The sequence below is a fragment of the Phyllobates terribilis genome, unplaced genomic scaffold (genome assembly GCF_046119375.1).
Source record: "Phyllobates terribilis strain yellow unplaced genomic scaffold, ASM4611937v1 Scaffold_11__3_contigs__length_659146591, whole genome shotgun sequence".
Lineage (NCBI taxonomy): Eukaryota > Metazoa > Chordata > Amphibia > Anura > Dendrobatidae > Phyllobates > Phyllobates terribilis.
Window position 1 is genome coordinate 348,227,773 of NW_027362771.1, and position 17,305 is coordinate 348,245,077.

At 43.9% G+C, this 17,305-nt stretch overlaps 2 protein-coding genes across 2 annotated transcripts in view; both read right to left on the minus strand.

Annotated features, from left to right (window-relative positions):
* LOC141167269 (uncharacterized) overlaps window positions 1–1,673 on the minus strand; it is a 60,525-nt gene extending 58,852 nt beyond the window's left edge. Inside the window, exon 1 of the mRNA XM_073654701.1 lies at window positions 1,664–1,673. Coding sequence (XP_073510802.1) covers window positions 1,664–1,673 — 10 coding nt within the window. The remainder of the gene's footprint in view (window positions 1–1,663) is intronic.
* Window positions 1,674–4,805: 3,132 nt separating this feature from the next.
* LOC141167270 (uncharacterized) overlaps window positions 4,806–17,305 on the minus strand; it is a 44,370-nt gene continuing 31,870 nt past the window's right edge. Inside the window, exon 4 of the mRNA XM_073654702.1 lies at window positions 4,806–4,856. Coding sequence (XP_073510803.1) covers window positions 4,806–4,856 — 51 coding nt within the window. The remainder of the gene's footprint in view (window positions 4,857–17,305) is intronic.

Consider the following 17,305-nt stretch of genomic DNA (forward strand, 5'->3'; position numbering starts at 1 on the left):
AGATATTTGGACAGTGACTGAATGTTTGTGGTTTAGGCTCTGCATGCCACTATTTTTTATTTAAAATGAAACAACTAAGATGTAATTGAAGTGTAGACTTTCAGGTTTAAATAAACGGGTTGAACAAAAATATCCGGTGAAACGTTTAGGAATTGCAACCATTTTTCTACAAAGCCGCCTTATTTCAGGCGCTCAAAAGAAATTGGACAAATTAACTTTACCATAAATAAAATGTTAATTTTTAATACTTTGTAGAGAATCCTTTGCAAGCAATGACTGCCTGAATTCTGGAAGCCATGGACGTCACTAAATGCTGGGTTTCCTCCTTTGTGATGCTTTGCCAGGCCTTTACTGCAGCTGACTTCAGTTGTTACTTGTTTTTGGGTCTTTTTGCCATAAATTTTGTCTTAATCATGTGAAATGCATGCTCGATGGGGTTGAGATCTGGTGATTGACTCGGCCATTGCAGAATATTACACTTCTTTGCCTTAAAAAACTCCTGGGTTGCTTTCACAGTATGTTTTGAGTCATCATTGTCCATCTGTACTATGAAGCGCCGTCCAATTAACCTTGCTGCATGTGGTTGAATCTGAGCAGCAAGTATATCCCTTTACACTTAAGAATTCATCCGGCTGTTTCTGACTTCAGTCACATCATCAATAAACACTAGTGACCCATTGCCATTGGAAGCCATGCACAATCATGCCATCACACGGCTTCCACCATGTTTTACAGAGAATGTGTTGTGTTTTGGATCATGAGCCATTGCAAACCTTCTTCATACTCTCTTATTCCCATCATTCTGGTGAATGCTGATCTTAGTTTCATCTGTCCAAAGAATGCTTTTCCAGAACTAGGCTGGCTTCTTTAGATGTTTTTTGGCAAAGTCTAATCTGATTTTTCTATTTTTCAGGCTGACTAATGGTTTGCACCTTGCGGTGAATCCTCTGTATTTGGTCTCATGAAGTTATCTCTTTATGGTAGACTTAGATACTGAAACATCTACTTCCTGGAGAGTGTTCTTCACTTGGGTGGATGATGTGAAAGAGTTCTTTTTCACCATTTAAAGGATTCTGCCATCATCCACCACTGTTGTCTTCCGTGGACATCCAGACATTTTTGAGTTCGCAACTCAATTTTTATCTTCCATTGAGAGCTCCTTTGACCGCATATTGTGGGTTCACAGCAACAGCTTCCAAATGCAAATGCCACATCAGGAATCAGCTCCAGAGACTGTTTACCTGCTTAATTGATGATGGATTAATGAGGGAAAAGCCCATGCAGCCCACTAAAAAGCTTCTGAGATAAGTGTCCTATTGCTTTTGGTTCTTTTAAAAAGAGGCAGCTACATATTAAAGAGCTGTAATTCATAAACCTTTACTCCAATTAGGATGTCAATACCCTCAAATTAAAGCTGAGGGTCCACACTTTAAGCCCATATGGTTATATAACTGTATCTTGAATATATTTTGACAAATCTCAAAACTTGTGTCACTATCCAAATATTTCTGGACATAACTTTATATTTCAGAGTGTAAGAACATGACTGTATGTAGTATGTTTATGTAATTACAAATAATGTAAGTGTAATATGGCTGCCTTTCCAACGAAACCACTGAATAGGACCCACTCATTCTCACGATCAACCTAGTACATAGCTCACCTGAAGACATGCCTATTTTAATCAGTTGAATGAGTCAGTTGGTTTGATTTTCTTGTCATCCGGATAAATGGCAGGGCAACTGCATGATTCAGGGAAATCTTTCTGTGGCTTTTTCATTGGCAATACTTGTTAGACAGAAACCACCAGAGCATTAAGCAGAGGGGGACATGACTTTGGGACGGGTTGCCCTGTAACTCCTGCAGTTTTGTTTGTATAGCTGTGTAGACTTTAATCAAGAGTGATTCTATTTTAAGAGGAAGGAGCACAGTATGTATGTGCCTGGTGTCTTACTGAGGGGATGGTGGAGCTTATATAGAGGATGTAACTCTCTGTCTTATCTCTCGCTCCCTCTTTCTCTGACCGGAAGAACTGGAGGAAACACCTGCCCTCCTGCCCTCTTACTATCGTTGTCTTATAACGCTTTATTTAACCATTACTTGTATAATGATAAATGTTTTATTGTATTCGTTGAATTAGCCATTGTATACCTTGTACCATGTCCAATTTTATCATGGCTATAACGGGTTAACATTAGCATTAACCTTCTAAGCCCAAGGGAAGGACAATCCTTCAGGCATGGTTCTCTAGAAGTTTCCTCCACAGGGTTTTTTTCCTCTCCTGAGCGCTGTACTATGACTCTTTGTGAGTCGGAGGTTTGCTAAGTTTAGTCCCCTTAATGCTTTTGCAGGGGCATCTAATTTATAAGTTTACCAAAGTGAAATAGGTGTTTAATTTCTAAAAAAAAAAGAGGCTAAAAGTGTCATGTGTGGCTTGGAATTTATAACCCATCACAGCTCTGTGGTTTCGGAGTCAGGTGGAATGTGCAGACAAGTTAAGGTGGACTAATTTTAAGTAATAGTGAATGTAAAACCTCATGGTGGTGAACATGCTTGGCTTTGGTGGCCAGCCTCAAGGATGTTGTAATGGTAACGTTAGGGGTGGATAAGGTGGTAAAGCACAGGAGTGAGATAAATAGGGTCATTGGTGCCTTGAAAGTTTAATGGCTCTGCTTTAATAGCAAGCCAGTGCTTGCCGTCCCTTTATGACTGTCTGTCTTGGTGCTGTAAGTCACACAGCTGGGGATATCACAGTACTTGTGAATTCCAATGTACTAGCACTTCACCTGACTCCTACTGTGATTGCTTTAATACTGTGATTTAAATAAAGCTGTGGCCATTTTGACAACCAAAATAATGTGTTTTGTGTATTTATTCCACTGTTTAGGTTTATTATAGTTATGGTGTTTTAAGATGGAATGGGGGTCGGTTCTATATCCAAAATTCATGTATATATTGCAGTATTTGTCTTACCATTTGAGTTGATGCTTTCACTTTTGAGTTGGAAATCCCCGACAAAATTATTGCTCTGTAGGCTGCTGACCAGGGCCCGTACAGTATTGTCAGAAGAGGGAGCAGGAACTGTAGAATTTTCAAATTCAAGCTCAGTTGTAACAATCACAGATCCTTGACTGCAAAAGCAAGTTACCAACAATGAAGACAACTCAAAGCTATAGGTGTCCATTTTTTGCATTTTTATCTGCTCCATAGTGTATCTGAGCCAACCATTATTGGTGCAGTTGAATGTGGTGCAGCATGTTACAACATTTGGTTCTTGTTACCCTTGACTGATGAGCGTAGGTTCACATTTACTATTTTTTTTTACATCTACTATTTTTATTACTCATACCAGTTTTTATTCTGGAGACAATTTAACTGATTTGTGCCAAACAAAAAAAAGTTGCTTGACTTTTAATAAATTTGTCACAATGAAAATTATTTTAGCCACAAACTGGTATCTATATCTGCTCACAGATTTGTGGTAAAATGCATACCACAAAAATGTACAAGCTTTGGGGATCACCTTAAAGACCACTCATACTTTTCTTGTCAGTTTTCAAAATAGTCGAGTGCCAAGAAATATCACAACTTTTGTGCACATTTTTATGCGTCCATCATTTGCTACTTTTTTGGTACAGCTTATGCCAAAAATTGTATCACAATGTAAAATTAAAACCATAATCTATAAGGTATTTTAGTAATTGAAATGGTTAAAAATGATTTACGTACCTCAATGCTGTCACAGTAACAGACTTAAAGTTACTAAATTTTTCTTTGTAAATTTTTTCCAGCTGAAATAAAGAATATATTAAAAATAATGTTATATTTTCATTCAGCTATGACAAGCAAAAGAAAAGCACATTACATTCACTAAGTACAGTAGTTAAGCAAATGATTAACCCCTAAAGAGATTTTCCCAGTTTATAAATTGATGGCATTTTGCTAGGCTATGCTAGGTGGTGGTCTGACCTCTGGGAACACCAACAATCCAGAGAATGCAAGTGATACTGTGCTGCTTTTCCTCTGCAATTTGCCTTTTTTGTCACCATGAACTTCAGGTATAGCCTCATTTAAGTTAATAAAGCCAGCTGCAGTACCCTAAACAACCAGGGATAGCACTATGCAGGGAGAAATTAGAAGGGGAAGTACTACTATGTCGCAACCCCTTTTTCCCAGGATCGATCGTTGTTCCTAGAGTTTAGACTCTCACTAATCATAAAGTGATAGTGTGTCCTAGAAATATGCCATCACGTAAGAAAATACTTAAATCGGTTGTCCACTACTAGAAAAACCCTTTATTAATAACTTTACTGCACAACATAAATAAAAAACACCTCATACTTCCCAGACTTACGCTGTTCCTGTGATGTTGGCGCTGTGTCTCCCAGTGGTCACATGATATTATGTCACATGACTACTGTTGCCAATCACCAGCCGCTGATAAATTACAGACTTTGCTATTCCATTAGAATAGACTTCTACTCAGATATAATACTAAAAGACTGCAAACAATCAATGGTCACTGATTGGCAGCAGATATCACTTGATATAACATGTTACATAACTGCCGGAAGGCACAGCGCCAACATCACAGGACCGTTCTGGGAGGTAAATAAGTGTATTTGTTTTATGTTGGGTAGTGAAGCTATTAAGGGGGTTGCCAAGTAGTGGATAAGCCCTTTAAATATTTTCTTAAAAACTGGGTGGGCTTAGCATGAGGAATGTGGCCAACTCTAGCACACCAAATTCACTATAATATGCAAAAAAAAAAAAAAATAAAAATTGGCATAAATTAAAACAGTAATTTACTCCAGCTCATAACTGGGGTAGATTTCTGATTCTGTGTCTCTAACAACCTAAAGGTATTGAGGTGTGTGCATCTTAATGGATTTAGAGCATCTTAATCCAGAAGGTTTTGATTAAGTTTGCAATAGGAAACACCAGTCTAGAGGGATACCCCATTTTGTCTCAAACATGAAAATACAATAAGTGAGTTAAAATATATGACTTTATTCCATACATGCTAAAAGCACTGAACACAGATCCTCAAACATCTGACGCGTTTCAGAAGTAAACTTTCTTATACCTAGCTATGAATAGAGACGTTTACTTGAGAAACGCGTTTGATGTTTGATAACCAGTGTTCAGTGGTTTTAGCACGCATGGAATAAAGTTACAATAAACATGGATTTTCTTAAGAAGGACGGAGTGCTGGCCTTTCTCTTACTCAATTATATAGACATGCTCTTCTCAAGCTGCCGAGCACCCTGGATGAAGACATTACAGGTGTGGTGAGCTGATGGTTTTCTTATATTAGAATATATAACTTATGTTCTGTGTCAGTATGCATGTTCAAGCATATCTAATATTAATCTAACATAATCAACCCTTATATGGACAACTGTAAAAATGTGTTCATACCACTGTCATTCCTGGTATAAAATGACCAATATTGTGAGTCCAAGCAAATTCTGATGATCCTATTCACGAACATGTAGAATCATCACTGTTCTGCAACAATAGTGCTGAACATTATACTGTTCTTGCTGGCAAAAACACTTGAACTTTGATTAAAGTTCATTATTATTAGGTTCTACTGTGTTTTCTTGCTGGAATTTTATTAGTTTTTCTAAAGTTAAACAAACATTTTATTCAAACATTTTGTATAATTGTATTTTAATAGAAACTTCAGAAACTCCAGGTCAATTTTCTAATTAAAATTAAAGATGGAGCTACAATGGTCATGAATTATGCCAGGGCTGTTACTTCTTCCAGTCTTGTCTCCCAAGTACATAATTTACATGGTGATCTGTACACAAATAGTCCTTATAGAAGCACTCCCATCAAAATTTTTATCCTCTTAATATATTGTAGTTATCATATTATATGGCAGGGGTCGACAAAGTTGTTCAGAATCTAGGAGCCAGCCAAAAAATTTAGGAGCCAGAATTTTTTTTAAGCAAACTTGGTTTTTAATTTAACAAAAAAAACATTACAAACGTTATAAACAACATTTTACTTTTAAAGATAATAAATATTATATTTTGAGTTTTTAGATTTTAGGCAACATTCTAGTGTTTTTCACTTTGCTTTTCGTGGCCATGAACATGAATGCCTGTTCCGTTTTTTTGTTGACAAACTGTACATATAGACCCCCTCACACACGGCGTCTCCCCGGGGAGCACGGCCTTTGTATGTACTTACACAGGTAGCGGGAGATGAGAACGGGCCCCCGGCCACAGCGATCCTTCCCCCGTAACCCAACTCTCCCTGTCCAGTCCCGGAGCATAAGGGGGGCGGAGCAAAGTGGAGAAGGCGGCCTGAGCGATACTGTCCCTGCTTCCTCCGATTGGATGACTCCGTGCAGGAGGTGGGATTGGATTGAGAGTATTTTTTTTTCTTCTCAACTCCTCAACTCCTCAAGCACCAGGCAACATTTTCTAGGCGCCAGACAACATTTTCTAGGCGCCACTGGCGACCAGGCGCCTGGGTTTGTCGAGCCCTGTTATATGGTACTGTGTACTTACAATTGCTCATTTTACCTTTCTACCCAGTTAATTCTTCTCTTTTCCATTAGGTCTATGACATTGCATAATTAAAAACGGAGTAGCTGAATCAATCTAAGCTCTATGTAGAAACAGGAAGTTTCCTTTTCCTGCATGAGTCCATCACTGCAAAAGTCCCTGGCAGGAGGAGGAGTGGAGCAGCTGGGTCAGGAGTTGAAGAGGGGGGTGACTCAGGCAGGGAAAAGAGACTTCCTGTTCCTACTTAGAGCTTAGAAGGATTTAGCTAGTCAGTTTCTAATTATGCGATGTCATAGATCTAATGGAAAAGAGAGGAGTTAACTGGGTATACGTTGATATATAATATGATGACTGCAATATATTAAGATGATAAAACGTTTGATTTGAGTGCTTCTTTAACACAACAGGAAATAGCAATGCCTGCATACTGCTTCCCCAGATATTGGCTACTGTTTCACCAAACATTTCCTTTCTGCTCAGCCGGCCCTGCAGCCGGCCTACTTATGACCTCTGCATATGGTGCTGTTGATACAGAGATCTTTGTGCTCTATTTCAGGAAATTCTTTATGCTTCCTTGTCCAAATGTAGAAGAAAGTAGATAAAATGAGCCCCAACCTCTATAATAATTTAGCCAAGAACCCTCTAACATATTTATTTGCAGAGTATAAACAGCATCTATAAAGTAAAACGTCAACCCTTGGCTGCTAACTAGTGTTGAGCCACCCCCGTAGTGTTCAAGTTCGGTTCGGTTCGTCGAACACCCGTGTGTTCGCCGAACTGTTCGTCGAACTGTTCGTCGAACACCTTCGAACACCGTTAAAACCAATGGCAGGCAAACAAAAACACATAGAAACACATAGAAAACACCTTCAAAGGTGTCCAAAAGCTGACAAACTGCTCAGAAGACATAACTAACACATGGAAAAGTGACAAGTACATATAGTCATGCGAAAATAAAAGAGGTGGAGGAGTAAAAGGAGGGGGAGACACAGATATAGGCATGTCATGCCCTTCTAAAATCCAAAAAGTGAGAAGCCGACACGGCCAGTCCGCTCCTGCCCGTGCCACCTCCGTGTCGCCGGGTTTGTGCCAGAGCCGCGGTGAACCCTGACGGCCAGCCCCCCTCTCCCAATACTGGTGCCTGTCCGCTGGTGGGTCGAGCGAGCCCCCCTGTGGTGGAGGCAGCTCTAAGCTTTTTAATTTAAATTGTCTCTCTAATTTGAATGAATACACTTTAAATCCATTTACAAGGATCTATTGGAGGGCAAGTCTTATGCCAGCAGCCGCGGTAATTCCAGCTCCAGTAGCGTCCACTAAAGCTGCTGCAGTTAAAAAGCTTTTATAAGGATCGAGCTCGGCTGTCCACCGCAAGGCATCCTACTGCCAGTCCCAGCCCCTATGCCTTGGGGTGCCTCCTGATGCTCTTCACTAAGTATCCCATGGTCCCGAAGCATTTCCTTTGAAAAAATTAAGTGTCTAAACTACAGGTGGTGCAGCTTGCTTAACAGCCGGGATAATCCGCTCACTAGCAGACACTGCTACTAGGCACAAAGTATTTCCTGGGCTAGATGCAGTTAAAAATTTGTAATTAGATACTTTCGTTGGATGCTGAGAAAGCATTCCATAGAGTCTCCTGGCACGCCATATATGATTCTCTTAAAAAGCTTGGGGTAGGGGTCTAGGGGACCCTTTTATAGCCAAAATCACGGCCCTGTATCGCAATACGTCACCTAGGCTGAAGATAAATGGAACTGTAGCACCCTGAGGGCTCGGTTGCTACAGACGTATTGCACCTCACCCAGAGGTGTGATATCTCACTCTCAGGTAAGGATGGAGTGTGGATCAGGACCCGACACCTGCATGCATTACACCACATTGCCGTGGGGCAGGGCGACCAATATGCCCCTGAGATGGGCACGACAGTCCCTGTCCCTGGCTGGAGTGGGGGGAGGGAACACTGAGGAAGGGGAACCCTGTAGTGCAGGAGCAGGGAGGAAGCAGTTCCTGGGTGCATTGAGAAGGGAGTATAAAAGGTGGGCACCATCTTAGTTCAGTGCAGAGAAGTCTGAGCAGAAGTGGCAGGGAGCAGGGGCTCTGCATGAGCTCTGCTCCGGAGGCGGGCCTAGTAACAGAGGCCCAGGCCTGGAAGAGGGAGAAGGAAGGAAGAGGAGCGGAGAAGGCTCCAGGAACGAGGAATGAAGGGATCCCAGGGGTGCGGACGGGCGAGTCACCACCGCACGCCCGAATCCACCTGCGTGGAGGGGTCAGGCCAAAGGGGGAGACCGGTCCCCGAACTAGTGGAGGCAGGAAACGACCCTCAGCTAGAAACCGGAGGCTCTGACATTTTATGTGGCGCAGCCCCTCGCTACACCCGCTAGGAAGGCACCACATAGGGTCAGGGAAACTGGCGCCAAGTTTACCAAGAGGAGGCCCGAGGCAGCCGGACAGAAGTGTTGGTAAGAAAGGCCAGACAAAGGACACACAAAGGGGGTCCTGTGAAGTGCTCCAAAGTTATCTGGGAGTTGTCTGAGCCCCTCACCTGGTGAGCACAGTACGACGTGGGCAGCCGTTACCTGCAGACGTGGTCTGGATAATAAGAACTGTGAGTAAAGGCCCTGAACTGCATCACTGACTCCGTGTCGTTACTGCTGCTGCCCTGCACCATCACCCCCATCCTCCGCATACACTGCCCTGAGGCTATACTCCTCCCGTGGGGAGTTATGCTACGCTCTGCTGCACCCACAACACCAGCCTCAGTGGTCTGCCCTGTAGCGGCGGTTCACTCTGACCGCAATCCACGGGTGGCGTAGTCGGACATTTAAACATGAAAACCACATAAATAGTTCCGCCACTGGTTTGACCGCCCTGAGCCACGGAACTGGGTCGCCGCCACGAAGACTACAACCACCAGCATCCACCAAAAAGGGTCCGGCTCCGGGTGTCCCAAGGCCCAGGGGGTGCGTCAGAACATTTTCATCACCTTTCACAATCACCAATGGGACAAGGCAGTGATGTCCTCTGTCCCCTCTCTTATACATCCTAGTGACGGAGCACCTGCTCTCATCAATTCGCCATAACCCCAATATTAGGTGGATTGAGGTGGGAGGCACCGAGTACAAGTGCTCTCTATTTGCTGATGATGTCCTAGTATATATCACTCAATCACATATATCCATCCATGCTGTTATGGCTGAAATAAATCACTTTGTTACATGGTAAAATTTTAAAATCAATGCAGCGAAGTCTGAGGCCCTCGATGTCTCCCTCCCCAAATCCATATAGGATTCCATCCAGTCCAACTTTCCCTTTGCCTGGCCCTCACAGGGTATCAAATACTTAGGAATTCCTATTCATAGAGACCTCTCCCATCTATGTTATCTTAATTTTGGGCCCTTTATTGAACAACTCCATACAGACCACGGTTGGCAAGTTAGAACTGTAAGATTCACTACGTGAACCACTGGTGTTTTGTGGAAAAGCACATGTACACTGCGTTCCAAATTATTATACAAAAAGTGTTTAGGAGTGATAAGGGAAGAATTTGTTTGTTTGTCAGTTAAACTCATTGATGGTGATGTGTGTCAGGGCTCTTTATATCACTGTAAGCAATTGCAGACACCTGTGCTAATTAGTTTGGCAGGTGTGTCCAATGAAAGGCAAGACTACTTAAGAAGGCTCTCTCACATTATTAAGCAGCCTACATTTTCTGCCAAAATGGGAAAGAAAAAGGATGTGTCGGCTGCTGAGAAGCAACAAATTGTGGAGTGTTTAGGTCAAGGCATGACTACAATCAACATTGTGCGATGATCAGGATGAAGTGTCTTGGCAATCAAGAAGTATGTAGCTGATTCACAGTACACACGTGTGCGTGCTGATAAGGGCAAATTGAGGACTCTTTCCTACAGGCAATTACGTCAGGTTGAAAGAGCAGCGGCAAAATAGCCTTGTCATAGCAGCAGACAAGTTTTTGAAGCTGCTTGTGCCTCCAACGTCCCCCGAACAACAAGATGCAGGGTCCTTCAGAGGTTTGCAGCTGTGCATGCGCCATCCTGTCGACCTCCTCTATCCACTTCACACAAGCAGAAACGGCTCCAGTGGGCCAAACATTACATGAAGACTGATTTCAAAACTGTTTTGTTCACGGATGAGTGCCGTGCAGCGCTCGATGGTCCAGATGGATGGAGTGGAGGATGGCTGGTTGATGGACACCCCACGCAAACACGGCTACAGCGCCAACAAGGAGGAGGTGGAGTAATGTTTTGGGCTGGAATCATGGGGAGAGAGATTGTCGGCCCCTTTAGGATCCCTGAAGGTGCTAAAGTGAACTCCATAATGTATGTGGATTTTCTCAAACAGCACTTCCTGCCATGGTTCAAGAAGAAGAACCGTGTATTTCACAGCAAGATCATTTTTCTGCATGATAATGCACCATCTCATGCTGCACATAAAACATCTGCATCTCTGGCTGATATGGGCATAAAAGGGGACAAACTTATGGTGTGACCCCCATGCTCCCCTGACCTCTACCCCATTCAGAACCTTTGGAGCATCATTAAAAGGAGTGTCTATGATGGCGGGAGGCAGTTCACATCTAAGCAACAGCTCTGGGAGGGTATTCTGTCCTCATGCAAAACAATTGAAGCAGAAACCATCCAAAACCTGACAAATTCAATGGACGAGAGAGTTCAGAAGCTCCTTTCGAACAAGGGGTCCTATGTGAAAATGTAACATCACCTAGAATAAAGTTTTGAGTTGAAAACTGTTTGATTTCAGTTTCTAACAACCTGCTAATGCTTATAATTTCAAAAATGACCATTTTTTTGGTCTTTATTAAAATGAAAAGGTTGATCGAAAAGTTTGGGGGATCTAAGAGTGTGGCAACCCAGTAGTCATGATTACTTCGAATTCTGACAATATGAGGGTCATGCTGCAGGTAGTGCAGCAAGAAGGCACTTATGTGCCTTGCGCATCTCGGAGCCCCAAAATTATTTTCCGGGCTAGATACAGCTAAAAATTATTTTTAATTTTAAATCTGGTGAAGCTTTAGTATAGATGGCCTAATAGGATCAGTGCTGCACACTGCTACAAAGCCCAAATTATTTTCCAGTCAAGATACAGATAAACATGATTAGTAATTTGAAAGCTTAAAACGGTTGGTAGGGTGATTTTAACCAATCATCAAGCTTTTACTCTCCCCAGGATGACACAGGTCACAAAGTGATGACAAAGTCGTTTCGGATCCATGATTTGTTCATCTTTATGAACGTGAGTCTGTCTACATTATCAGTGGAGAGCCGCGTGCGCTTATCTGTCAGCACACCACCAGCAGCGCTGAACACACGTTCAGACAGAACGCTGGCTGCGGGGCATGACAAGATCTCCAAGGCGTAAGTGGCTAGCTCCGGCCATTTATCCAGATTAGAAGCCCAAAAAGAGCAAGGGTCCAGTGACACAGTCGTGGCTTCAATGTTTACTTGGAGATACTCCTGTACCATCGTCTCTAGGCATTGACTATGTGTCAGACTTCTTGTCTCCTGTGGCCTTGCAAAGGATGGGCTAAAAAAGTGGTGAAATGATTCCGCAAAATTGATGTTACCAGCAGATACTGTGGTTCTGTTACGGTTTGAGTGCTGAACACTTGACGGTCCCACGGTTGGCAAGTTGGAACTGTGAGATTCACTACGTGCACCACTGGTATTTTGTGGAAAAGCACATGTAAGATTCTGCAACAGTCTCTGCTGATACTCCTGCATGCGTGCATCCCTTTCTATGGCAGGAATAATTTCTGCAAATTTACTTTTGTACCGGGGATCTAACAGTGTGGCAACCCAGTAGTCAGGATTATTTCTAATTCTCACAATTCGAGGGTCATGTTGCAGGTAGTGCAGCAAGAAGGCACTCATGTGTGTTGCGCATCCAGGAGCACCAAGTCCCTGTTGTGTTGGTGGCGAGGTAACAATCATGCTTCCTTCCTCTGTCCTCTCCCCCCAACCTCGCACAACAGAAATGTGATCAAGGTCTCCCTCATCTGATGAGTCTTCCATCAGTTCGTCCTCCACTTCTTCCTGGGCTCCTGCACCTTCCTCACTAGTTTGGCTGCTACCATGCGCCCTGGTAAAATCATCTCCCCCACCCTCACATGCCTGCCGCCTTGGTGCTGCCGACCGTCTGGACCTTGCAGATGTTAGCCCTTCCGCATACAACTCCTCCTCCTCTACTTCCTCCACCTCCTCTTGTGCCACCACCTGACTCCGAATTCTGTTTAACATGTGCTCCAGCATGTAAATCACCGGAATAGTCATGCTGATAATGGCATCGTCAGCACTAAACATCTTCGTCGCCATTTCAAAACTGTGCAGAAGGGTGCATAGGTCCCTGATCTGAGACCACTCCTCCAGCGTGATTTGCCCCACCTCTGAATCTCGTTGGCCCAGGCTATACATCAGAACGTATTGCACCAGGGCTTGTCGGTGCTGCCACAGTCGCTGCAACATGTGCAGAGTTGAATTCCACCGGGTAGGCACATCGCATTTTAGCCGGTGAAGTGGCAGGCCCAACGACTTCTGTAGAGATGTAAGTCGCTGAGCTGCGGGATGCGAACGGCAGAAGTGAGCACACAGCGACCGTGCCCTCTGCAGAAGGCCATCTAGTCTGGGATAGTCGGCTAAAAATTGCTGGACAACCAGGTTCAACACGTGAGCCATACAAGGCACGTGTGTGACATTGCCCCGGCGAAGGGCCGCACCCAGGTTTGCAGCATTGTCGCACACGGCCTTCCCTGGTTTCAGGTCCAGTGGAGACAACCATTCATGAAATTGGTTCTCCAGAGCTGACCACAACTCCTCAGCTGTGTGACTCACATTTCCCAGACATTTCAATGTAAAAACCGCCTGATGACGTTGAGCCCTACTGCCAGCATAGTAAGGAGGTGTGCAGGATCCCTTCTGCGCAGTTAGAAAGCTTGTGGCATGACCAGACAGGCTTTGGGTGCAGGTGGAAGACCGAGAGGAGGTTGAGGAGGCAGAAGCAGTGGAGGAACTTTGACATAAAGAGGATTGACGCACAACTCGTGGGGACGGCAAGACTTGGACAGCAGCCCCTTGTCCTGCTGTCACCATAGTTACCCAGTGCCCAGTCAGCGACATGTAACGCCCCTGTCCATGCCTACTCGTCCAAGTGTCTGTGGTGAAATGCACCCTGTCACACACAGAGTTTCTCAAAGAAGCGGTGATGTTGTGTGCGACATGCTGGTGGAGCGCAGGCACACCTTTCTTTGAGAAGTAGTGCCGACTGGGCATCTGGTACTGGGGCACTGCGACGGACATAAGGTCTCGAAAATCCTCTGTGTCCACCAGGCGGAAAGGCAGCATTTCTGTAGCCAAGAGCTTGCAGATGGTGAAATTCAACCTCTTAGCTTTCTCATGGCTAGGAGGAAATGGTCTTTTACTTGTCCACATCTGAGGGACCGAGGGCTGGCTATTGTGCTTAGACGGGGTTGATAAGGGTGTCCCCGGCAAACTGCCGGTCTGTGAGGAAGATGCAGGCGGACATGTTAGGTTGCCTTGATCCAAAGGTGGTGCTATCGATGTCGGACAGCGCTCAACACCAGCTGGTGTTACCACCTCCAAAGAAAATGATGACCTGCCAATCACGCTGGCTGTTGCGGGTAAAGAGGTGGCAGGTCTGCGCCCCAAAACAGGTGTGACTGCTGTCCCCCCAGTCACAGAGGATGAAGAGGCCGCGGATGCACAAGATATGGCAGACGGTGATTGGCCCGGCCGGCTAGGCCGCATTGTAGCACACTGAGCTTCCCACTGCAACTTATGCTTCATGTCCATGTGCCGGTTCATGCATGAAGTACTCAAACTATGTATTTTTTGGCCTCTACTTAGCTTTTGCTGACAAATGTTACAGATAACACGAGTTGGGTCATCTTTATCGATCTGAAAAAATGCCCAGGCTATGCAAGGCTTAGCACCCATGCGACCTGAAGAGCCACCACGACTTGTGGTGAGAGGCAGAGTTGTGTTTGAGGATGCAGTTGTTGACGTGCTTCCAGTACTACGTCTCTGTCCAGGAAGGCGCAACCTGACCTCGTCGTCACTAGCATCTTCCTCCACCTCCTCTGCTGACCTCATCTCTTGGCTGACTGTGGGTTGACAGTAAGTGGGATCTCCGACCTCATCATCATCACCCTGTGCGTTATCACACCCGTCGTCCTCAGAGCCAACCTGTTCCTGCCCTGACAAAAAACTAAAGTTGTCGCTCCAATCAGGTATTTGAGTCTTATCATCGTCTTCCTCATTGTCTCCACCAACAGGAGTTACAGTTTGGGAATGAGGGTCTACATTATGGTCAGAACCTTCTGCGTCTGGTCCTGGATCCGACTCATAAAGATTCTGGGCATCAGTGCAGATCATTTCCTCGTCTGGATTCACAGAAGCGCTGGAGTCGACCTCTGATTCCCAGGCTATAGTATGAGTAAACAGCTCTGCAGACTCAACCATCTGTTCTACCTCATACTCAGACGGGCAGCTGGAGATTTGGGAGCTGTGAGGAAGCAAGTGCGATTTGGGTGACACCTTTGAGGACTGGAGTATTTGTGATGTTGAAGTTGATGTGGAGGAGAGCCCACTTAAAGGAGCACTTGATATCCGTTGAAGCACCTGCTGTTTTTGTGCCTCATCTGGAATTTGTAGCGATTGGCGTGGCCGTAAGAAAGGGATCTTATCACATTGTCCGCTAAAAGAAGTAGACATTTTAGTTTGGCTGGAAGATGGTCTTTCTTCTGCAGATGTTACTGTTGCTTTAACACCTACCCCACGGACACAACCTTTTTTCCCCTTCCCAACACGCCTATTCCCCTTTCCACCAGCAGCAGGCCTTTTTCCACTCATTTTGGTGGTTAACTAATTCACAACTCTGGAGTTGTTTGCACAAAAAAACAATGGATGGTAACCGAGCAGAGCTGAGTGGCCAAACTGTGGTATTAGGCCAAAACTATTGGCTGGGTTAGATGCAGAAAAAAATTATTTTGAATTTGCAACCTGATGGAGGTCAGTATAGATGGACTAATACAAATAGTCCCACACACTGCTAGAAGCCCAAATATTTTTTCAGAGGTACTGTAGATGCAGATAAAAATTATTTTTAATTTGCAACCTGATGGAGGTCAGTATAGATGGACTAATAGACCAAGTCCCACACACTGCTAGAAGCCCAAATATTTTTTCAGAGCTAGATGCAGAAAAAAATTATTTTTAATTTGCAACCTGATGGAGGTCAGTATAGATGGACTAATAGACCAAGTCCCACACACTGCTAGAAGCCCAAATATTTTTTCAGAGCTAGATGCAGAAAAAAAATATTTTTAATTTGCAACCTGATGGAGGTCAGTATAGATGGACTAATAGACCAAGTCCCACACACCGCTAGAAGCCCAAATATTTTTGTAGAGCTAGCTGCAGAAAAAAATTATTTTTAATTTGCAACCTGATGGAGGTCAGTATAGATGGACTAATAGACCAAGTCCCACACACTGCTAGAAGCCCAAATATTTTTTCAGAGCTAGATGCAGAAAAAAATTATTTTTAATTTGCAACCTGATGGAGGTCAGTATAGATGGACTAATAGACCAAGTCCCACACACTGCTAGAAGCCCAAATATTTTTTCAGAGCTAGATGCAGAAAAAAATTATTTTTAATTTGCAACCTGATGGAGGTCAGTATAGATGGACTAATAGACCAAGTCCCACACACTGCTAGAAGCCCAAATATTTTTTCAGAGCTAGATGCAGAAAAAAATTATTTTTAATTTGCAACCTGATGGAGGTCAGTATAGATGGACTAATAGACCAAGTCCCACACACCGCTAGAAGCCCAACTATTTTTTCAGAGCTAGATGCAGAAAAAAATTATATTCAATTTGCAACCTGCTGGAGGTCAGTATAGAAGGACTAATAGAACAAGTCCCACACACTGCTAGAAGCCCAAATATTTTTTCAGAGCTAGATGCAGAAAAAAATTATATTCAGTTTGCAACCTGATGGAGGTCAGTATAGATGGACTAATAGAGTGATGCTATGCCCAAAAGATTTTACTTCACTAGGTGCAGTAAAAAAATTGGTATTCTATACACAGGTGGTATATCTTGCAACACAGATAGGCTACTCCACTGACTAACACACTCTGCAATAGGCCAAAAAGGATTAGCTTTGCTAGATTCAGCCAAATGCTGTGAAAAAAACTTGCACAGCACTGGCACAGACCTGCCTGGCAAAAACTGATAGGAACTCATGTAACCTAGTCCTGAAAAGGACTCCAATTACAATTAGTCTTTACTCCCACAACCTATCTATTTAAGAGCACAGACCTCCCTGATAAAAGTCGTAGGAAATGCTGTAACCTAGTCCTTAAAAGGACTGCAATCACAACTATTCCCTACTCCCAAGCTATCTGTATATTTGTGCGAAAATTGGCTTGAAATTAACAAGGTATAGCGCACACAGCAACAGCGGTGCCGTCTAACACGCAGCTGCAGCAGTGAGAAAATGGTGGCGACGGGGAAAATGGCTTGGTCTTATAGGGCAAGGACATGTGACATACACTGCCAATGACACATGCCCTTGCTTGTGTGAAAAAAAGCACTTCGCTCCGTGTGTGCGCTGCTGATAGGCTGACAGATTGCACCTCCCCACTGCAAATGCGGGAAAGAGAAAAAAAAATGGAGATCTTCATTGTTCCTGCAGAGATCCATCCCCTGCCCCTCCCCCCACCCCGCT